The sequence below is a fragment of the Psittacula echo genome (genome assembly GCF_963264785.1).
Source record: "Psittacula echo genome assembly, chromosome: 1".
NCBI classification, from domain to species: domain Eukaryota; kingdom Metazoa; phylum Chordata; class Aves; order Psittaciformes; family Psittacidae; genus Psittacula; species Psittacula echo.
The window spans coordinates 114,679,245-114,703,405 of record NC_137735.1 but is presented as its reverse complement, the minus strand read 5'-3'; the positions used below and the strand labels follow the sequence as shown (position 1 = coordinate 114,703,405).

The following is a 24,161-nucleotide window of genomic DNA, read 5'->3' as shown; positions in this document are numbered from 1 at the left end:
ATTTCTTTGGTTCTCCTGAAAACACTTTACATGAAGATTTCCAGAAATTCGCTGTCCCTCTTAGAATGGCTTCGTTACAGGCAGGCAGTGGCGTGAGCACTGACACCCCACTCCGTGTCAATGCATCCAGCAAGGTTTCACAAGAAGGTGCATGCCATGGCAAGCACACCCCATGAAGGGAGATGACTGGTCCAGGACCACAGTGAGCCTGCAAAGACTGTCTCTTCCAGTCCATGGCAGGGCAAGAAGCAAAGCCTCATCCCACACCAGTGTCAGTGCTCAAGGTCCCATGCACCTCCACCTCCTGCTCCATGCGGGGCCATGATTTGCACATTTTTCTCTGAAAAGACTAGTAACACAGCTGTGCTTCTCTCTCAACCAGTTGACACCTTCCTTAATGCAATGGCTATCTTTTCCTATAGGCGGGAAGTTCTCATTTGGTTTCAATTCAGCAACCAGGAGCTGGGTTCCCGCTGGGAAGGATGGACTAAGGGTCTTCCAAGTGGGTTGCTAAGGCTACAGCTGCCCTGCCCAGCTCCTGCAGGTGCAGTTTACAGCTGTAACTCTGGCCCCATGTCCCCTGCTGAGCAGCCAAGCTGCTTCTGATGAACATCAACCCTTCTGCTGGTGCTGCCAGCTACAAGGGCACCCCAGGCTTTTAGCCTTGGACAGACAATACAAACTTCTGGACAAATACCACCATTAAAGATTATGAGACTTTGGTCCCTGAATATTAGGTAAGGCACCTAAATTCTAGCTTGAATTCTAGCTAGAATTTAGATTCTAGCTAGAATTCTAGCTCCCCAAACCCCCACAGCAACAAAAAAATTGGCTTATTCAGAAAAGCACACTAAAGTCTAAGTACTTTTTTCCGGCAGCTAAAAAATATCAATGTTAGATATTAAAATTCAGCTTTCATAAAATCTTTCCAATGTAGGGCTTCTTGTTCACAAGACTGAGTGTGAAAAACAGTAAATTAATAAAGAACATCTGTCCCCATCTTGAAGGAACATCTGTTCTCTTCTTGGGGTAGAATTTATGGCTTCAGTTTGGATCATTAATACCAAATATAGAAGCAGCTCCCTTAGTTCCATATGCTGAAGCAGCATGTAGGTATGATTAACATCACAAAACTTTATTACTAAATGCTAGCTTCTATAACATTCTAAAAAAAAAAAAAAAAAAAAAAAGTATGTTTCTGTTCAGACAGAAATTAAGAAATTACTTAAGATTTTTCACAGTGTCTTTATCAGTTTACTTGTCCATTAAACACACAGTACCCAAGGGTTTTACAGATGAAAGTTTGCTGAAATACACAGTTCAAGGTACGGCCTTCTATGGCATTAATATCTATATGAATTAATAAGACAACTGTCAGTAACATCTATACTGTGCAATAGAGTGAGTTACTTTTCTTTTGATGTTAAATTAAAGGTTGTCATAGTTCAGTCATCTTTCTGTATTAAAAATAAAATGCACATAAAAACCTTAGAGGATTTTGTCTGGATTTTATGAACTTGTCTTCAAAAGGGCTGTCTATTCATCCTCACAATAGATACTGCTTTATGCTTATAAAAAATAGAAGTAAGAAACCTTAGAAAATAATCTAGACAACTGTATTTTTGTAATTATTGCTTCTTAAATCTACTAGTAAAGGATTCTGTTATTTCACCGGTAATTTCAACCCTTGATAAAACCCATTCTTTATTGCTTCTCAGATAATCTCATTTTACATACCAATATTCTCCGAGTCATATTTTCCTTCATTCACTGTGATCTTTAAACCCTTCCAAAGCAGAGAAGGAGACAAAAAAAATCCAAACAGGAAATAAGCGAAGAAAAAATGTCATACTGTGGTTAAAAGTTAAAAGAACTCAAGGTGGGTCTTAGGAGACAAGAGTTTTGGTTTTGGCTATGTCAAACTTTTAATGACATTTCAGCCAACCTGCAACATCCCTGTACCTCAGTTTTCTTAGCTGCAAAATGGAAAACATGATTTTAAATCATAACCCTGCACTGCACTGGAAATATGAATGCATTAGTGTCCGTGAAGTATTTGGAAGATATTAATGAGTTGAAGGTATTACTTCAGAAAGCACCAAAATTATTTCAATTTTTTTATGAATCAGCCTTTGTTAATTCTGTCTCTTGCTTTTATTACACTTTTCCTCTATTGTAGATAAAGATCTCTATCCTCTAGTACCAACTCCATTTAAACGACTGTCTCCTGCATATCAATCCTAATCCTGAAATGAAAAATTATCTCATGAAATAATGTTACAAGGCAGAATAAAAACAATCAAGATAGCTTTACTTCAAACTTACTACCCAGTCATTAAAATGACCTTATATTTAAGCTATCTTGTGTTGCAGGAAAAAAAAAACAACCAAAAACCAAACCAAATAAAAAAAAAAAATAAAAAGAAAAACTAGCAGTGAGAGCCCTCAGACCAAGGGACCAAAGAACCCAGAAAGGCTTTCAAAATTAAGTCTGGGTTCAGCATCTCTGGGAAAGAACTCCTCTTGCCAGCCTTTGTGAATAACTTCTCCAGCTCTCTGACATCTTAGATGATCTCTTCCTTCCGTCACAGCCCACTGGGGTGCTCCCCATATGGGCCATGACTAGGTTTATCCTACCAGACAGCTTACTCTGACTCATTACTAGTTTTTTCTCCCACAGGCGGCACAGCTTGGAGCTTTCCCCAGAGCCCTAAAGAAGTGCATGGGGAGAGCATGTGTCAGCATCAGGGTGATGCCTAACCCAGCTCTGCTCCTGCACTGACCAGCGTGGGCAGAGGTGTTTCCTGCATCTCTCTGCCCACCAGACACAGGGAGGATGCTTTTGTCCCTTACTCCTGGTCAGGGGGCAGTGCTCTGAACACCACAGCAATAGGTCTTATGGACCACAGCGGCTACAAGCACCTTAGGTCACTGACTGGGACAATAAACAGCAACAGCCTCAGGGCTGGCAGTCTGGGATATGCTTGCTGCTAGTACCTAAAGTTTCTCTACTGGCTGGAGAATTACAAACCCTAAAGACCTGACATTTTAATTTTTTTATTAATGTATTTTAATGAACTTATCTATGCTTCCTTTTAACCTCCAAAGCTCTTCCCCACAAATATATGTCCCCCACCTTCTATGATCTCAGGGGTAAATGAAGAACCCAATACCTTCAGTGGGACTCCTCTTATTAATTTTGGTTTCAAAGTCTTCAGTCTTTGCCTGTATGATTTCAGTTCTATTTAAAAGGTTTAGGTAATCTTAAGAGTTACCTCTGCTATTTTAAACTACGCTAATTTGATCATATTATTCTATGGTTTAGAGATTCACTATTGAACATCTACCATCAAAGATGACTCAGACTACTCAATCCTTTCTGGATTTCTTTTTTCTCTTTTGGAAAACAAACCCTTTCACAACCTTCTTTATTACCTTTTTGGCAGTTCTGATTTATCCAACCAGATGTCAGAGACTTTCGAAGTTGTATGACCAACTGGAGGACTGGATGACCAAACCTATTCCAGTGGGGAATCTAAACTGGTTACGTGCATTGTTTACATTAAGACTTTCCCCTGTTAGGTCACAAACAGTCTGCCAGCGAATGAAGGTGCATGCTAGCCTTGAGACAAAAACACCCACATTACATAAATTTAAATCAGTGCTTCCTCCAGGAAAACAAGTGTTGTATTACTTACAAGCAGATTTTATTATGGTTAAGAGAGTTTTTTAAACCCATTTAGCAGATCAGAGGAAAACAGATTTAAACTGATGTGCTCATTGTTGTAACAAACACTAGTTGGTATCTGATACAAAGATCAACATGCTTGATGATTTCCATGTAAAAAGTTTAGTGAAAACACAGGCCGTAGTAAAGACAGAAACATCAGATCTCACCATTTTCTCAAAATATCTTCAGATTTTAGATTTTAAATTGAGGCTAAAAGTAGTATTACCCTAACATTTCTGAAATAAAATCAAGTTCATGAAAACAATACCATGAATAAACTCTCAATACCGTGTTGTCTCTCTCTTCAAGGCCATAACAATACCCATTAATATCATTGTCAAGAACACACCTAAGACCCTTTGAGAAAATCACAGCATCAAAAGTATCTTTATGCACGTCCATCTACTATAGCATTCAGTAAACATGCAGATTCATACAGCGGCATGCAAACAGCCTAGCAAAGAAATGGTAAAGACAAAGAATAATCTCTAAGCAATTCCAATAATCCCTTTAGATCATTCTTTTTGTGAGAAGTATTCTGCTGGAAAGCTGGAGTAGTATCTCCTCAGAAGTTACGGTTGATCTGACATAAGCCAAAGGAAACTGCATACTGCAAGGAGGAAGTTGCTAGATAAAAATCCCATGGAAATGAGGGCTCACAATAACAATCAGTTGGATCTCCTTTATTTTCCAGAAACCATTATTTTACCTTTAATATCGAAGGGTCTTTGGGGGAAAAGATTGAAGGAAATATAGTTCATTTTAACAAAGCACTTATTGCAAAAAATAAATTTAAAGCTCTATTTTTGGCCTAGAATGGTTGAATATATCCCTGATTAGCCTCTTAATGGGGTGAGTCCAATTTAGTGAGAATGATCACCAGAGGGAGTCATTGACTTTCCCATTAAAGTCAAAGGGAATTTTACATACATCAGGAGTGCAGAATTTGGGGGCAGAGCTGAGAAAGACTCCAAACAGATTGGAGTTCAGGGACTAACACAAAACACCATTTTATGGATTTCATCTGAAACAATTTTCCCCTTTGGAGTCCCAAACGATGACTGCTATATTCCACTGTGAAAGTTAGAGAGAAGGCACTGAAGTCATTCATTCAGGGAGTACACACTCTCACAAAAAAAAAAAAACAAAAACAAAAACAAAAAAACCCCAAAAAACAATAAAAACCCAAATAAAAATCCTAGCACTTAATTGATTTTAAAGTGGTTTGGAGTGATGCAAATACGAACTGCTCAGTTTTCTCTTTGGGTATGCAACATATCACAGTCCTTCTAGAAAAGCAATTTTTAAAAGCCCAAAGAAAATCTCCAAGTGCCATAAATGAGAGTGTATCATATGTCTTGGGAATATCAGGAATTTCAACAGGAAAATAAAAGAGTGAAAAGGAGACAGGAAGAATTCAATGTTAGTGACTAATAGAGGAAGTGAGAATAGGGATTTGTGAACCAAGTGATAAAATGAACTAAGTAGATGAACCAGTCTACTCAGCTATAAGGAAGTGTGTATTTCATGCTCAAACACCTAGATTTCATGACCTTCAAAGAAATATTTTCACGCTAAGAACTGGGCTTTTCCCTGCTGGACTTTCGTGTTCTTGCCACAAAAGCCCAGCAGACTTCAGTTTGAAAACAAGATCATTCACTAGGCAACTTTCCCCTTAATTTTGTACAATAAGATTATTCAGCAGAAAATTAGGAGATTAAGGAAAGGCAAGGAAATAACCCCGCCCAACCAAATGCAATTTCACCTCCCCAGAAATATCCTCTGAACAAATGGAATTCAATTTGTTTCTGTGTTCCCAGGTAACAGCAGCACCTTGTTTTGTTGGTTTATTTAATTACTTCTTCTTGTTCATGCAATTAGCTAACAGACTGCAGCCTTTTATTTATTATAACACAGTTATTTGCATAGTGTTTTCCATTTTGAGGCTGAATTTTTGGTACTCTATTTTGAGCTGTGGCAGGCAGAGAACCGTTGGGAAGCCTCGCATGGCAGCATGCAGCAACCTGCCCCTTCATGGAGTGAGTCGCTCCAGGAACCGCACTGGCTGCCCATCTGCTTCTCAAAGCCTTATTTCCAACATGCACTGCAAAGCACAGCTTGGCTTAAGACCTGTCTGTCTTTCATCATATGCATCACCAAAAAACAGCTGAGTTCATCCTTAAGCATTTTCAGCAACAGGCTGCCCAAGCTTAACTTTACTGGCATTTAGAACAGTTCAAAACATCATGCTTGCCAATGTATGCTTGACTTGAAATTAACAGTACTCTTTTTCTGTTGGGGTGAAAAAAATTAGAGATGGAGGCTTTCTCTTATGAACAACTTGATTTAGCATCCAGTTGAGTTTAGTGCTGTTGCGATGCTGAACTAAATTGTTGCATTTTTAAACTTTTTTTTTAAACACTCAAGATATATCCCCAGATCACAGTTTAGCAGAATGCTGAACGTCTCCATTAATAAATGCATCAATTACAATCCCCCAAGTCCTCTGAGTTTCTGGCAGTGAGCTGATGTCAGCTTATTTTTATCTAGGTTGCTCAGAAATTGAGGTATCTGCACCTTCTTACAGAAACGAGAGGCAGAGTCAGTGCTAGTGGGAGTCTGCATGCTCTGGTGCGCTGAAGGCACCTTCATCTCAGCCTCCATCTAAACGCTCCCAAAACTCTAACTCTCAGGAGAAACCGCACACCAACTTACACTATTTGAAATATACAGAACTGGAACAGACAGCTTGGAAAAATTGTTAATCTTTGTAGTTTACAATTCACCCTTCATATATGACCCACAGCTAGGGTTAGGTTTAGTTGTAAGCCATTGCAGCAAGGCGCAGCCTTTTAATGGCATCGTTTTAATCCTACCTGTGCCATCTGCCTCTCCAGCTTTGACCGGGGAATATCATCAAAATAGTTTTCATTTCTTCTTCTTCTTGCATCACCCTGCATGATAATGTGGGGAACGTCCAGGGAGCCACCAGTAGTGAAAGTGCTTTGGCTAAGTGATGGAGACAACTGAGGAGGAGTGTGGTTACCACTGGGTTCCTGGGCAAAGAGGAGAAAAATGCAGTGTAAGAACAGCATACTGCTGACTTCAAACCACACACTTAAAAGTGTATTTATTTGAATTATTCTTACTAAAAAAATTAAGGAACAATTCCTGAAATAGAGGTTACTATGGATGGATTTCTGAGTTTCGCTACCTAATGTGCACAGCCCATGTGGAAGGAAAAATAATTCACTATTTACATCAACTAGTGGCAAATTTCCTCTCTAAAGCCTCCCTGTCTTATACATTCTCCCTTCTAGGACTGCTAGACAGATAAAACAGTGAGTTACTTTTTGTCAAGGCCCAAATAAAGCCTTTATTTAGCACTAGCTATTTGTAAGATGAAACACATTCTCACCACTTTTGAGCAGCCACTCTGAGCGGTGAAAGTGATTTGAAAGTGATTTGAACTCTAGCAACATCTCTGGCCGGAAAAAAGCAATGCATGAATATTTACAAAATAGAGACACTTTGCAATTTTTATAGGTCTTGCAGAACATTCATTTAACTTGATGTACTGGGTATCAGAAACAAGCTAAATAACGATTCCTAGAAGGCATGAAAGCAGCAGAGTAAAAATATTTTACAAGGCTTTTCTTGTAACCTGTGCTGAACTGTGACCTTCTATCAGTCAGTGTGCAAATACCACAGTGAAATGATACTTGAATTCTAATAAACAGCTAAACATGTCCTCCTGATCATACCTTTTATGAGGATCTGCCACCACTCAACTCACAGCCAGCCACGGTATGTGTATTTGGCAACACCTATTCTCATGCAAATCACATCACTTTTTCAAACACCAGTTACAAACATTGGTGCCCAGCTCCACTGTTCAACACTGTCTTGGAGACTGCAATCAGCAGGAGCAGAGCTATGGTGAACTGGCCAGCCAGTCTACATGCATGCCACCCCAATGCAGACTGTAAAACACTGTCATAGCAACTGCATAGGGAAACACAGTCTTCTCTCATAGAATCACTGAATAATTAAGGTTGGAAAGGACCTTAAAATCATCTAGTTCCAATCCCACTGAGCTCAATTTATCTGACACTAGATTTCTCTGATAGTAAGTTCTTTGGAGGCAGAATGCACCCGGGAGTGTGTTTGCAAAGTGCAGGACTTGTATAAATTACCTACTGCTGTAATACTGTATTTCAACACTGAACAACAAGAAAGTACCTGAAGATACTAGAGTATGAAAAGACCTGCTCCAGTGTGCACGGAGGGTATAAAGACCTGCCTTTAAAGAAAGAATTAAAGTGGATATTTCATGCCTTATTACCTTGGAGCAAACCTAATCGTGAAAAGCATCAAGGTACTTTACTCCATGCTGCTAAGAAACAAGATCTGGTGTAAGAAACCAGAGAGCTGTGATGTCTTTCAAATGGAAAGGGAAGTTGCAGCTCGCAGCATGTGTTCAAGTGATAGTAACATCTGATGTTAATATTCGAAGTGTAGGAGTCTATGTGACATTATTCCTTACAATCACAGTAATGAATTTGAATTTATCATGTTGGTTAACTAAAATCAGGGATATATAGTTGTTTAGCAACTTTCAGTTAACTGTTGTGGGTGGGGTTTTTTTGTGGGTTTTGTTTTTTTGTTTTTTGTTTTGTTTTTTTTGTTGGTTTGGGTTTTTTTTTTTTTTTTTATTTCTAAATTCTCTAGCTTTTGTATAATCTGAGACAAGCACTTGACATTTCCCAGGGCAAAAAAAAAGGAGTGTTTTCCTCTTAGGAATAGTCTTTTTCCCTCCTTCACAAAAATCCACCTACATTTGGCCCAGTTAAAAGCTTCTGAAAAGCTGTCATCCGCACATGCTCAGCAGCTTTGGTGAGGCACAATGTCTAAAACCTACCCTCCATGGGCCTGACTAGATGGTGCACATGCTTCTGCTCCGAAAATAACCTAAGTAGAGGGGCTCCTGATGAGATCTTTTATTATAAAATGCTCCAACCAGGTATGTAACCTCTCTCTGCTCTGAATCACGATTCACCCACTATGAGTAGACTGATAGAGTCACCAATGAATGCATCAAAGTTATAAATGACCGTGCAATGAATGGACATACAGGTTCCAGCTCTCATCGAGCTTTTCATATTTTATCAAACTGCATATAAAGAGGAAATTCACTCAGAGATCTATATTGGAAGATTGCTGGCAAGGCAATACAGATGAGAATTACAAAGTCAAGAAATAAAAGAATTACAGTGCCTCTGCATTATGGAACAGTATGTAATTTTATGATTTTATGCTATTTTCTCAAAGTCGTCCTTCACAGCACAGATGGATCCTCAACTGTGCAGCATGTTGTCATATAGTCAGCACTGTGTTATCATTAGTTATTGTGTAGTCAGTATTTTATTCTCACCTCGTTTCATGGCCCCAAGCCCCTTCCCTAAACTCTATTCAAACCCTGCTCTGAAGACAGGATGACTAATATAGCTGTTTTCGTGATACTCATAGTGCTTTACAAATGTCAATCAATTTATTTTCCCTACACTCTCTGACTTCTGACATTTCTAATTACCACTTTGGTGTGGGGGACCTGAGACACACAAAGGTTAAAAAACATAAGTCACTTTGGATGCCCAATTACAATATCTATTGCCTGGATTTCCAAGTGCTTGTATTCAGAACTCTGCTTCTATTGACCTAATTTGCAGCACTGTGTGCTCAGCACTTGCATAAATCAGACTCTAGACTCCAGTCAAATATGTAGAATGTTGGTAATGTACAATTAGTGACTGTTTATGAGGCAATTACCTAAATAACTTACCGAGTGTCATCCAGGGGCTTTGTAGCAAAAGCAGGTGTAAATCTGTATTTTCACAGGTACAGCTATTCCTTTAATCATGAGTCTCTCTCCCATTCTTCCCTCATTCCACTTCCTCACTTCATGCTCACTTTCTCATCTCCTTAACAAATCAGCAGACCAGGAATGGATGCCTGTGCAGGTGCTATCATGGCCTCAGTACTGTCCTACTGTTAGTCACCAGATAATCACATCACGTTTCCACCCTGTTGCAAATGCACAGACACATGCTCTGCAGGATGTCTGATCATATATTTAACTATTAAAACCTGCTTCATTTTCACCTCTCAGTCCTGCTAGTCATGTAAAGCTGGAACTACATAGGTCAGGACTGGAAGGGAGCTTTCCCAGGCTGCAAGATTGTATAGGTAACCCGAGACCCAGCATTTTCTAACTTTGAGTATATGACTTTGAAATAAAAATAACTTTTCTTTAGTATACAGTTATTGTGGGGATAACATATTTTGTGGATATTTATAATCTTTGTTTCTTTTCCTCAATATTTGATAATTTTTTCCTCTAAAATAAAACATAAAAAAAGATAAAATGTCACCCATGCTTTAGGTTGATCTCAAGACCTTAAAAGTAGACATTTTAAACAACAAACGATTTTCTACTGATCTAGAGCAACTGCTCTAGTGAAAGTTGTCCCTGCCTGTGGCAGGGGAATTGGATCTAGATGATCTTTAAGATCCCTTTCAATCCGAACCATTCTATGATTCTATATAAATCAATCTTCTATTTGAAGCAGCAGACAGTTTATTTAAACCAATTTTCAAGCTAAAAATTATTGCAAACTACAGATTAAATACTGTCTCTTTGCTTTGTGTGAAATGGCAAAGTAGCAGTAGATGGGAAAGAAAACCTTAATCCAAACCCATGTCCTCCTCTTTAGGATTCTCTGTAAAGACTCCAATACCATGAGGTGATGAATGACATTTAGCACTTGCCCGCATCAGTAGCTCTAGCAGTGGAGCAGCAGAATACTTTTTATCTTTTTGACTACAGATGGAGGAAATTCAGTTTCCTTTTTGCTATTAGCTGATAATATACAGTGCCAACCAATAATAGCATGAGCTGTGGAAACTTTCCCACCTGCTGAAGAGGAACTAATTCCCCAGTCCAAAGCACTGAAAGTACTGAGCAAAAATGTGCAACTTCCAAATGATTCCTATTTCGTGGGAGTGTTTTAACACCTGCCATGCATCAGGAATAATTCACATAATACATAAAATACAAGAAAAACATCCACATTTGTGCAAAGTGCCTGAGAGCAGAATGCTACAGTTTTGCGAGACCTTTTTCAAAATGGCATTAAGAATAGGTTGAATTTAGGGCAGGGAATCTAAAACATCTCTATGTGACATCTCAGAATACGCAGGGTGAAAACAATCTGGTCACAGAAATTATATGTATATGTAAAAATAAACCCTCATTCTGTCTTTCTCTATTTCTCTTTATACCAGGAAATATTATTTGGGAGCACAGACACTGACATTTTGAAATTTAGTTCCAAATGAGATTCCAGCCAGAAATGCCAACCCCAAGAAAATAATCAGACCCAATCAAATGCAAAAGGTTTGACCTAAATTATCAAAATAAAAACTGATGAAATGAACTCCCTAGGTGAGAACACAGGGTCATCAGACCACAACTTGATAAGGGTAACAGACAGTAAGGAGGCAAAGGCATTGGATAGGAGAAAACCAGTGAATGTGGTGTAACAAGAGGAGGTTAAATCTGGTCAAGTGTGGAAAAATCACAGGGATATTGCAACAATGTTTCTAAAAGAGGGAATACATATGAAAATTAAAAACAACATGAAACTTGATAGACAGAAACATTTTAATGACATTTGTATCTCAGCAATTTCAAGAGGCTCTCCTTAAAGAAAGTATAAACTGTACGTCTGAAAAGTGTAAGCATTTGAAAACGTGAAAGGAAAATGGTAACTCTCCTCCTGCAATATTGATCAGGTGGGCTGGGATGCCTGGGGGCAAATGTAGATGTGCAGCTTGCACACACCTAGTCCTGAGCTAGTTTCTTGAGCAAAAAAGGTAAGTTGGCACTTCTAAGACACTACCTATTTCATCCTAAGGTAGACATCTGAAACAGGTCAGATGAATCACACTGTACAAATGACAATTTATCTTCGCTGGCTATATGCTGCAACTGAGCAGGTCAGCCTAAGGTGTCTACACTGTCAGCTTTGAGGTGAAGTAAGTTGAACCCCACTCGAAGCAGCCATTGTTTTCACGTGACTTGTGAAATGCTTGCGGACTTTTTGAGAAATGCAAACAAATTTTCCAGGGGACTCACCCTGAGGGTTATTGACCGAGGTGGTTTCTGAGGAGGATCTTCGTGAAGCCTGTCTCCCAAAGACGCCAGAACACGCTTCCGGTGGCCAATCAAGCTAATTTTTAAGACCTGAAATAACAACAAATAATACCTCGTTAAAAAGAACACATTGCAATCATTAAATCAAGACCTATTCAGAGTGAAGCCATTTTCTTCTTAACCCTTTTAACAAGTTAGTCCACTATACAGGCTAAGCAGACAGAGAGCAGGGCGATGCAAACAATCAGCCGAGAAAATGAGAGGCAAGGTCAGAGAAAAACCCTGCAGAATGAAGGAAGAAACCAAAACAGGTATAGACGTGGAACACTGGAAAAAAAAAGAATCAAAAATTAATAAGGAGGAAAGGAAAATGAAACAGGAAGAGAAGGCAGCAAAGATGGAGCAAAAACAAGGGAGAGGGAGAAAGAGACTGGAGAAGGAAATGCAGGGGTGCAGGCAAACAGAGAATGATGAGGATTAAGGGGATTCACAGGATAGATGAGAAAGGGAGTGAGTAACAGCCAGCAAATGCTTAGAGAAGGCAAGAAGGGAGAAAAGGAAACTCACAGTGAATAAATGTTAGAACTTTAAATTCAATTCACCATGTCTTTCACAGGTAATCTCTGAATGACACATACAGTTTGAATTATCATGTAGAATCATCCTTGCGTAAGAAACACAGGATGTACAAACTTCATCCTGGAGGTGTATTACTTTTATCAGATGCAATGAAAAAAACCTCTGCTGCACACAAATGTGACTGTCAGTGGACAGATTCAAATACATTGTGCTTGTCGAAACTCCAAGAACACTGACAAAAAGGTGTACTGAATTTACTGCAACCACTCCTCACTTGTATCTCTCTGTGTCCCTGCCACATACAAAACCACAACTGCTCTCAGGAAAACAGAGAGGGCAGAAGCAGCAAGCTGGAAAATTAAACATTAATGGAAAAGAATACCATATTTTGTTGCTATTCTTTCATGGTTACAATGCCCTAATTGTAGAAGCAAACCTCTGCTCTGCAGAGTCGTATCCTCATGTAACTCTTCCAGACTGTATATATGGTTTCATACACCAGAGCTGCCTCCATTCCCACTCAGAAACAGTACTTCCCACTATATTTAGGACCATCATGTGTCAACACCCTTCAGTAGAGAGGAATTTCTCACTCAACCTAGAAAAAGCAATATTCCCCAAAAAGTCCTGAAAATGCTCTTTAAGTGAACAATTATCTCAGTTTAAGCAGTACCACTAAGAGCTACCATTCATGAGAACAAACAGAACCCAAACCCCAACAACTCCTCTACGATATCTCTTAGATCCACTATCTCAGGATACAGTGGAGCAACATGCTGTCATTGTTATGGTGGGTGAACTTCTGCCCATCCATAGGCATGTGAATTCATCCACACTTCCTCTGTTGAATGCTTCTGTACTATCTGATATTGTTGAACATAAAGAACATCTTGTCTGCCTGCATCTAGTAAGTAGTGGGCTATGACAGGAAAGAGATTGAGGCCTTCCTTGGAGAGGCAGCTTACTGGGTTGTTGCAGACCCAAGCCGCAGAGTCCCACAAGCCTGCTGTGTGCTTCCTTATTAGTCTAAATCTGGAGAAGCACAAGTGAAGCTGAGACAGCGCAGCACACACAAAAACACCAGAAGCATGCAGGGGACAGTTATGTATTCAGTTTACACTGAATGTTAAACAGAAGGGTGCACAGTTTGTCTCCATATTTAACTATATGAAACACGGGAACGAACTACAGCCGCTTTAAGCGTTACTCAGGTAATGCACTTCTATGAACTTGCTTATTTCTCAGTCCTTCCCAATCATCAAGAACATTTATCCAGAGATTTTTAAGTCAAGCTACAGTTCTCACGTTGTTTCGAGCTCCTTGGTGCTCTGATTGCCTTATTAGCTGTATCAAACCACACAAAGCAATTCTCTTTGACTTAACAGAGATGTTGAACAGGAGAGAAAAGGACAGAAGTATTGAGGGACTTTGCACATATGAGGTCAGAAGATGGGTCTAAATGGCTATATTATTTCAAAAACTGTGCAAAGGTTGAAAGCAATATAGATCTTTAAATACTATAAGCACTGCTAAGCTTATTCGACATTTAGTTTTTCCATTAAAATGGTGGTCACCCGAAATCTGAAGTGGTAGGGATTTAAAGATGCAGCCTACAGAAACACATTGTCCTCAGCCAAAAGGCAGCTGTAGCCCAGTCCCATCTGGACCACATACTCTTGTTAACTGAGGATGGCTGTATTCTTCTGGAAATGGACTCCCTAGTAATTTTCTTACTTAGAAAACATGTTTCACAACTTACAAATATAAAATACTGTTTTCTGAAACACTTCTATATTTTAGTTATCAGAGTTTAACTCTGAAAAATTGTTCCGTGATGGATTACCCTTGACAGCATTTATTTATGCAAAATGTCAAATATCACAAATATAGGTCAACAGAGTGCAATGGTAAAGTTGCCTAAAGCAGTATCTTATAAATATCATAATGCTGTGTATCAGGTAACTATTAGAAGTCTTGCACTTCTTCAGCCCACAAGTTACTTCCCCAGGGATATTTTCTACATACCTGATAACAGTGAACACAGTTAACACTGAACTATAGGGGCAGTCAATACAGTGCACTTGTGCTTCATAGTGAAGCGTTTTGTCAAATGGGTTGTAGCCTATTCAATATATGACAGTGAAATGAGCTTTGCAGTGTGGCTGCAGGAATCACCTACAACATGTCATGAAACTGTTCAGCGTAGCCTAAGGCCCTCCACAACCTGTGATTCTGTTACTGGGACGAAAAAAAAGGCATTTACATGACATGCCACTTTCCACACCAGCAGTAGGATACCTGAGACAAAAATAATACAACTCCATCACATATATTTGCTTACATTTGATGTTGTAATACATTTAAAGGAGAATAGGGCAAGTAATTTGTCCAAAGAAATGACACATTTTCACAAACCTAATAATACTTTTACATCCATATTCTCCAATTATTAGCATACAAAATGAAATTCCACTAGGAAATGTAAGGAATCCACAAATGTAACCAATGTAACACTTTGCATTTAGATTTCTGACTTAGTTGACAGATGTTTTAAAAAACAAACACATGTAGTCCAATAAGTCCCTGATGACTGTGTATGTGCAGATGCTGGAATTAACAAGTTATTCCATCTAAAACTAAGCATTATTTCTGCAACATTCTTCTGCTTGATCTTTTCTTCTGATTGAACAATATGATCCAATACTGTTTTTTTATATTTTTTCTACTTCCTCCCTTTAAAATCAGTATTCTAAAGATTATTGAAATTCAAGATATCAATTTTCTTTCTTTTGGGATAACCTGAAAAGCTAACTGTATGGGCTAACAGGAGAACCATAACAGTGCAAGTAGTCTGGACTAAACGTGTAGCAGCCATCAGACACTGAGAACTAGCTACAAACTAGAGAGTGATCAGAATAGTACGAGTGATTCTCTGGTAGCAGCATCAGACAATTCAGAATTTAAGAAGGAAAAAATAGCAAACACATGTGACAAGGTGTGATCTTCCTATTTCTGCAAGCAAAAGAGCCCAAAATGCTAGCTAATTTCAATTTTATTAACCATTTTACTGCGGGTCATACTGGAGTAAACTCCAGGCTATTTGGAACTACGGGTGAAGGATACATTGATTATTCCTACTTTCCTGCCACAATGACACCCCACAGGGCTTTATCCTAAAGCACAGCACTGCCCAGGATACCCAGGAAGTGATCCCAGACCAACCAGTGCAGCTCACCTGATCATCAGAGTTGGTAAAACTGAAAATTTGAAAAAGGATTAAATATGCTTGCTATATAAATTCCCAGCATGGACAACTGTTCAAAATGTTTGCAAATCCTATCCATAGAACTGCTGTTAGTGATTAACAGTTAAAATAAAAAAAATCAACCAAGCAAAAAAAGGCAAAAAAACCCCTATGCCCCGCACACTGACCAAGATTACATACTATAATAATTGGGACATTTTGAAAGATAAATATGCCTGAGTCAGCTGTGATATTGAATGCCCAGTGGCTTACCAGACACAGCCAAATCCAGTGCAAACCATATTAAACATCTGTTGAATTTTTCACATATGGATACTTTATGCTCTTTCTCATCCTGACTGCAGCTACTGATTCCTTCCAACCCTAAATTATCACAAACCATTGCCATTTTTATCAGCCTAGGGATTTTCCTATAGAGCCTTGACCTCCCAGCACAGCACAGGCACAGGAAAACAGAGAGGCTTCTAAGGACCCTGCAGGTCAGAGACTTGCTCCAACTCTGCTAGATGCAAGACTTCCCAGGTTTCCACAACTGCAGTAGAACCAATTGTTTCGTATGCCTACAAAGAGTCTTGCAAGAGACTTACAATTTCATATCATAATGATATGAAATATGCACCATTATTGCCCTGAATTAATTACCCAACTGGAAACAGATGTCTGTTGTCTTGATGACAGCATTTCACAAAGACAAATGGCTGCCTAGTAAGTCCCATTTCTATACATTATCATAGAATCATAGAATAGTTAGGGTTGGAAAGGACCTTAAGATCATCTAGTTCCAACAACCCTGCCATGGACAGGGACACCTCACGCTAAACCATGCCACCCAAGGCCTCATCCAACCTGGCCTTGAACACCACCAGGGATGGAGCATTCACAGCCTTCCTGGGCAACCCATTCCAGTGCCTCACCACCCTCACAGTAAAGAATTTCTTCCTTATATCCAATCTAAACTTCCCCTGTTTATGAGGGACACCACTCGTTACCGGTCTCCAGCCAGACATTGAGCCATTGACCACAACTCTTTGTGTGCAGCCATCCAGTCAGTTCTTCATTCACCGAGTGGTCCACCCATCAAATTGATGTCTCTCCAATTTAGAGACAAGGATGTCACATGGGACAGTGTCAAAGGCTTTGCACAAGTCCAGGTAGATGACATCAACTGCTCTACCCCTGTCCATCAGTTCCGTAGCCCCATCATAGAAGGCCATTAAATTGGTCAGGCAGGATTTCCCCTTAGTGAAGCCATGCTGGCTGTCACCAACCACCTCCTTGTTTTTCATGTGCCTTAGCATGCCTTCCAGGAGAATCTGCTCCAAGATTTTGCCAGGCACAGAGGTGAGACTGACTGGTCTGTAATTCCCCGGGTCATCCATTTTCCCCTTCTTGAAAATGGGGGTTATATTTCCCTTTTTCCAGTCGTCGGGAACTTCACCTGACTGCCATGATTTTTCAAATATGATGGCCAGTGCCTTAGCAACTTCATTCGCCAGCTCCTTCAGGACCTCATGAATTGCTGAGGTGAGTAGCTCGAGAGGGGACACCTTCAACACCGGAGCCTGAGGGAGATCAGCGTCCAAGAGCCTCAGCAATCATGAGGAACTCATGTTTGCTTGGTGTGTTCCCCCACACCAAATATATAATTTAGTTCCAGATCTCCAGTTTAATGGTACCAGGAAGTCAAAGGCAAGAGTATTCTCCAAGTAAGAGTAATTTTTAATGCCAGGTTGTTATACTCTGAGCTGCACTGCTGTACATTACATGCTGCCATGCCAGTGGTATTATAATACTGTTCAGCCATTACTACCCCAGGTCAGATTCAGGTGAGTTAGAATTTATTACTTTTTGCAGAAGTTCTTATTTTTATCATGTTTTGTTTTCCAAAACAAAAAATAAACTGTTTTCCATTTTCTTATTAGTTTAAGAATTGGCTGACTGAAAATATCAGGTGCTAGTACTTTTAGCTCCACTAAAGAGGAAAAAAAGGTAATGGTAATTTTGTGCTTGTAACTGATAACCCTCAATATTTCAGTGGAGAAATATTCATCTAATTTTTCATTAATAAAAATCAGGAAAACACAATGAAATAAGACCTGTCCAGCACTGAAACCTGGCCACGTTACCTTCTGAGGATGTGTCACAGGCTACGTGCTGAACTGCTATTCAAAAATAAGTTTTCAATAAAAAGAGAATTTAAATCCATGGCCTTTAAAAAAATAAATTAAAAAAATAAATCACATTTTAATGATTTTGCAAGCCTCAGTTATAATGACAAATATTACGTATGTGTATTTTTATTACACAAGGCTCAATACCCCATAAGATTAAAGATAATTAAAAAAAAGATAAGATAAAGATTATTACAATAATGTTTATGTATTCTGAGAAACAAGGCTGAAAACATTACCTGTGTGAAAAATAGCAAGCACTAAACAGGTCTGTATATAAAGTGAAAACTTTCTGTTTTCACAGGCAGCAAGTGGAGAAAACATTGGGCAGTTTGAAAGGTGGAATATATTTCCAAATTGAGTCCTAGTGGATAGACTTTTTAGACTGTTCCCTCAACTGGTGACATGCATTTTCACCTGTGTGTTGAGTTACTGACAGATCTAGTCATTGGTTCAGATCAGGTTTGGAAATGTGTGGTGGTCATAGACACCAGTATTATTCCTGGTCAACCTTTGTGAGGTCTTAAATGTTAATCATACAGCACTTTGAGAGAGCAATAGCAGTGGCAATATGTTATCCCACAACATTTTTCAGGATTACATACACAGCAGATGAATTTTAATTAAAGTTTCCGGTATTACAAAACATTTCATAACGAGCTAATCATGTATTTATCTCTTTTTAATACACAATTATCAGCAAAGCACATTAATCTGTATACAAGTGTGAAGTACAGCTTGTGTAACAATAGGAGATACAAGTCTCCATAGAAAATTTTAACAGCTCTAACATTGATCCTTTTTCTGATCTTGATTAAATTTCATCACGGATTTAATTCCAAGGAAAAGTGAAAAAATAAACAATGTTCAAGGCCTTTTAAAGAGAGGGACATTTGTCTACTAAATAAATAGCTTTTTTTTTTTTTTCTAAAACCTTCTAATATCATACTGTAATGAATGATTTCATATCAGAAGCAGCAAACAGCCATTCATTGCTTGGAGTAAAAGTGCAGATTAATGTAGCTCACAGTTATAACCAACGCAGTCATTAAAAGGTAAGCTCTGTCATATGAGAATAAGATCAGTTAATTATACAGATATTAATATATTAGGATTCAGAATTATTTCTCTATCATGTAATTATACAGTCTGATAAAAAAGGCAGTAAAAATAATGAAAAACCTAGGGTGGCATTAAATATCTCCTTCTAATACTAGAATTTAACGGAGGTCCTTCTATGCATTGTTTTTTTAAATTGTCAACATCTTTTAGATACACAATGACTGCAGAAAAAAAGAAAGAAAAGCCAAATACAGGGCAGGAGAACCTGGACCAAGGATCAGAACAAATGTTATTAAGAGATGTTAGTCTGAACACATTCAGTTTACTGGTGTATTTGCAAGTTGCTAGCTGTATGCGCAAAGACCTAATTATTATTGCACTAAAGTATTTTCAGTTTAGTAAAATTATTTTTATGTATTGTAAAACATTCACATTAAAAGCATGGGCTCCATCTTTGAATATCTAGTTCAAGCCAATTCTATGACCAGAAGCTAACTATGGTTTGCATTCAGGCTGTGCTATGGAATGGTTGGCACAGGACACTACACACAGCAATACAAAATACCCTTATCCCCTAAAGTATTAAACATTCCAGAGTTACAAACTTGATCATGTATTACTATTCTACTGCTAGCATTAATATTTATCCTCCGTTTTAAGGGAAGAACTGTAGAAGTATCATAAAGATAAAAATGTGAAAAGTGTTTGTAGCCTTTGCTACAAAAGCCATCACTGGCAATGCATATACTATACTAGTATGAACTGATAGCATGATCTAAGGACACAACCCATTCCAATTCACTGCCAAAATACAGGTTAATTCTCCCATAAGTCTTGTGAAAACTGCATGGAAATGCTTCCTTAGAAGAAGATCTGCAGAAGAAAACACCAGCTGACCAATTCCATTACTTTTCTTTCAGCAAGGACACTCCACAAAAGAATAAACTTTGATTGACTGACAATCTCAGTATAGCACATGGCATGATATGCAACCTTAGCATAAAAATAATAAATAAAATTTCTCCATCAATTTATTTTCCCAGTTGTCTTATACTATCCTGTCTTGCAATCTTTGCTCATTAAACAGCTATGCAATTAAACTCATTAAAACAATTACTACAGGTTCTGGAAAAAAATCACAGCTTGAAATAAATGGCACCAGTCCCTCTTCTCAGGTTTCAGCCTCTCTTCCCCCTTCATCAGTCTCATCCTTTAACAGCAACTGGGAGAAGCTACTATGTGTGTAAAAAGATACCAATTAATCTCAACTACAGCTATAGTAATATACTGTTTCTTTCAGCTAGTCTTATCAATTAGCATAACTAAAATAAATTACAGGCAATTTTGTCTAACCAACATTCAGTTCGGATTGCAAGGATGCTTGTCATATTCTGAACCCCAAATCTTGTCCATTTTCCAGCTACTTGGTAAGGCTTAAAAAACCCTATTAGTTCTTCCTTATATCCTTGCTCCGTTCATACCCTTTATGCTGTCACAACAGTAGCAATGCCACTACCTTAAAAAAAAGCAATGATGACCATGGCAGAGCAGAATCATACATCATAGACAGAGCCGGCATCATGCTGTACTTTGACTCTTAATCTGTGAGGAGGTAGCACTGTGGGTGGGAGAGAACAGGCTCTATAAGCACAGCAGGATGGCTGGATTAACTCTGCCAGGGGCAGCAAAGGGACAGCAAAAGCATTTCTCAAAATATCTTTTTCTTTCATGCCTTGAGGTAAGAGCAGGAAGGAACACCATCAAAAAGTGGGGTTACAAAAAGATACAAATAAAGTGGCAAAAATATTCATCTGTCAATAGCTCAAGTAGGTTCTTCCCTTGTGGCTCTGAGCAACACAACAAATTCCAATGTGAAAGATTACTGTCTGCATGATTTGAGAGAAATTGAAACTGCAAGGCCACTCAGATCATACACATCTTCTTATGCAGATTCTTTCATTAAACATTCAACATTAGTCTGGCTTAAGGAAGAAACATTTTTGTACATAACCAAATTAGAACAAAGCGAGTGGGCAAGCTGTACTGAAGAGCTCTCCAAACAGGCGGCTGATTTTGTACTACAGCTGAAAAAAGACAAACTGAACTTCATGTTAACAGTGAAAAACAGCAAAGCTTTGGTCATCTTAAACTTGTTGCCCTTAAAGTTGTATTATAAATTAAAAAAAATATAGATGAGTGTATCTTTTTTAATTCCGTGGTTTGGGCAGATATATTGTTAATGAAGAATTCTGGCAAAACCCACCAATTAATGGGTTACCATGGGAAAGGCTTTCTTGCTATAAATTCTATTTGAATTTTCTCAGTGAGAAGGGCTGCACAGGACTCCTTGTACAGTGTAGTGTAGTGTGTTTTGTTTATCTCTACTCTTTCTCTCCTTTTCTTTAGCCTTATCAAAAGTTCCTGAAAAAGGGAAGCTCTCTGCAAAGGGAGTATCAAAAAGAGGATAAACCTGATCTCCACACTCTGTCTTTGCTTTTCTTATTTTTTATCTTAGGCCCATCCAATCCATGCAGTAAAGTTGAAAAAAAAAAGGCAGTGCCAAGTTCATTACCCACTTTTCCCATCAGTAGTAGTAACACTGGCAGTCCTTGTTTTGCAGAGCGCTACATGAGGGGGCTAGTCAAAAAGATGACATAGCAGAACCACGAACGCAGCTAACTGCAAGGCAGGAGCCCCACACTGCAAGAAGTCAGAGCCCCCAGATCTTGTCTATAATGATTCCCAAACCACTCAATGTTTCAAGAATCTCCCCAATGTCTAGTCATGACTTTTATAATTCGAAATATTGTTATTTAGCAAATATCCTTAATCCAATTATTTTAATTTTTTTTTTTGTTAATATGCAACCTGAATTTTCTCTTCTCTAGCATTTCTGTCCTCACAGAGTTATGAAAATAATTCACCATTATCTCCTTTCTAACATCCACTTACATGCTGGCAGAAACTTACGTTTGTCCTCAGTCTTGTTCCCCCTAGAAGAAACATGCCTGTTATACTAGCCGTTATTTCTAACATATAACATGAGCAGAAAAAAAGCCAACAATTCCTCTTCTCCTGATATAAAAAGTAACATAAACATGTAAAACTTTTGCTTAAAAAAACCAACCAACCAAACAAACAAAAAAAAAACCCACCAAAGAACAGTTTTATTTTCTTTTGCAAGTTATTGATCTTAACATACATGCAATTTTGCAAAATTCTTCTACCAAGAATAACTCCTGCTCTTAAATTTGTTTTACCTGGTCATAAAGAATCCAGCATATACACCCATTATCCCAGTTGAAACACGAAGAAAACCACTCCCTGGGACAGAAATCTACAAGCTTTTATAAACACTCCTCTTGTTAGTATGCACAACATTCATACATCATTGACCTTTTTTTGTATTATGCTGTTGATTGGTTCAATCTAATACACAGTAGCTCCACTACTCCTGCTCAGATTATTCACCCAGAAATGCTGTCCAGTAGAATAGTCAGAGTTTGTTATATTCTCTCATGTGATCTGTACTTTTAAAATAAATCTTTCACATTTCTTCAATTAAATTTTATATAACTGGTACCCCCCATTTATGTGTTACAAAGATCATACTCTCTTTAATCCTATTTTGCAAATGTTACTACGAAGTTAAATAATCATCCTTCAGGTCAGAATTGATGTCATGAAAAACCACATCTGTTTTGGACAACAAGTTTGTAGACCTTTAATTTTACTAGAGCTTCAAATGTTAAACTAGAAAGAGATTATTTTACATGTAGATTTATATTTGTATCTATTAATATATAGTATTATGTATAACACTAAATGTATAGCCAGCAGTATTATTGTGAAGCCAAGCAAGTTTCTACATTGTCCTGTCACAAACATGCACTGCAGTACAGATCACATTAACTCACTGTAACATAAGAAATCTTGTCATGAACATTTTACACCCAATCACCACATGAACTATGATTAATAATGAATCAGAAGAGTAGATTTACATGAATGGCAAGAGAACAAAAACCCCTCCTATTATGGATGATTAGATGATAATGTAACTTATGTTACATATTTGCTATGTTCTCACATGTAACCACTTGAGTTATCTTCATATAACTTAGACTTAAAATGTATTTCTGTACTAACAAATTAAATGATGTTTTGGTGTTTTCAAATGAATAAGTAAGCCTAAATTTGGTTACAGTTAAGTAAGTATAGTTTTAGAAACTACTATTCAAGTACATGTGGGGTTTTTAGTTCTTCCTGTATTTGTGATCCAGATCTGAATGCAGAAAAGTGTAAGGCTTTTCTCATTTTAAGAACTTGGATGTTTAAGCTTACTTTTTTCTGCTCTAATATGAACCTTTGAATCATAAAACATTTTCTTTTCATGATTTGTGTTCATATTTTCTTATCAAACAGATTTCTCAGAGATACTTAACAGTGTGAGTAAAGAAAATTTCTGCACAAAATTGAAAGTAAATTACTGTGTTACTTTAGTAGTAGAAATGAAGAATACTTATGGAAAAGGTTAAAATATGCTTTTGAAATGTTATGTTTATCACATACAATGGGCTTACTCAGCTTCAGGTAATTTCTTAATCTTCAGGAACTCATTCTGCATTTCATCCTGATTTGGTTCAAGATGGGTACAGCTGATCTTTTCTGAATGAATACCTATCACAAGGAATTTACAAAGTGCTGATGTTCCCACTGAGCCCCCGGGACTTGAATGCCCTCCCTGGCCGTGAGCCCAGAGGACAGAACTAACATGAGAGCAGTGCATCCTGGTTTTCCCATCAAAGAGCAGCATGGATGGGCTGGGGAAAATTACCTAGATGCTTCACTCTTGAGGATTTAGAATTATACGTAAAGTCAACAAAATATTTTAAAAGAAAACACTAAAGATACTGGCACTTCAGAGCTGCACAGGAGATAAGATTATGTGTTTCAGTTATGAAAAGAGAGGGAGCAGAGCATGGTGCACCCGCTAGCGTGTTGAAATTATGAAATGTGTTCCCAGAAAACAGCTCTCTGCTGGCAAAGACCTCTGGGGATTGACATAGAAGCATCAGTTCTAAACTGGCCTGCTGGGAGGCCATGTGATAAAGGAGTTTCAAGCACAGCAGGATGCTT

At 38.2% G+C, this 24,161-nt stretch overlaps 1 protein-coding gene across 5 annotated transcripts in view; it reads right to left on the bottom strand.

The window, feature by feature from the left end:
* Window positions 1-24,161, bottom strand: part of ANKS1B (ankyrin repeat and sterile alpha motif domain containing 1B) — a gene marked incomplete at both ends in the record, with an annotated part of 478,018 nt that overhangs the window by 38,108 nt on the left and 415,749 nt on the right. For all 5 annotated transcript variants that reach the window (XM_080616729.1, XM_080616728.1, XM_080616730.1 and 2 more), the window contains 2 exons: window positions 6,607-6,786; window positions 11,928-12,035. In XM_080616729.1, coding sequence (XP_080472855.1) covers window positions 6,607-6,786; window positions 11,928-12,035 — 288 coding nt within the window. The remainder of the gene's footprint in view (window positions 1-6,606; window positions 6,787-11,927; window positions 12,036-24,161) is intronic.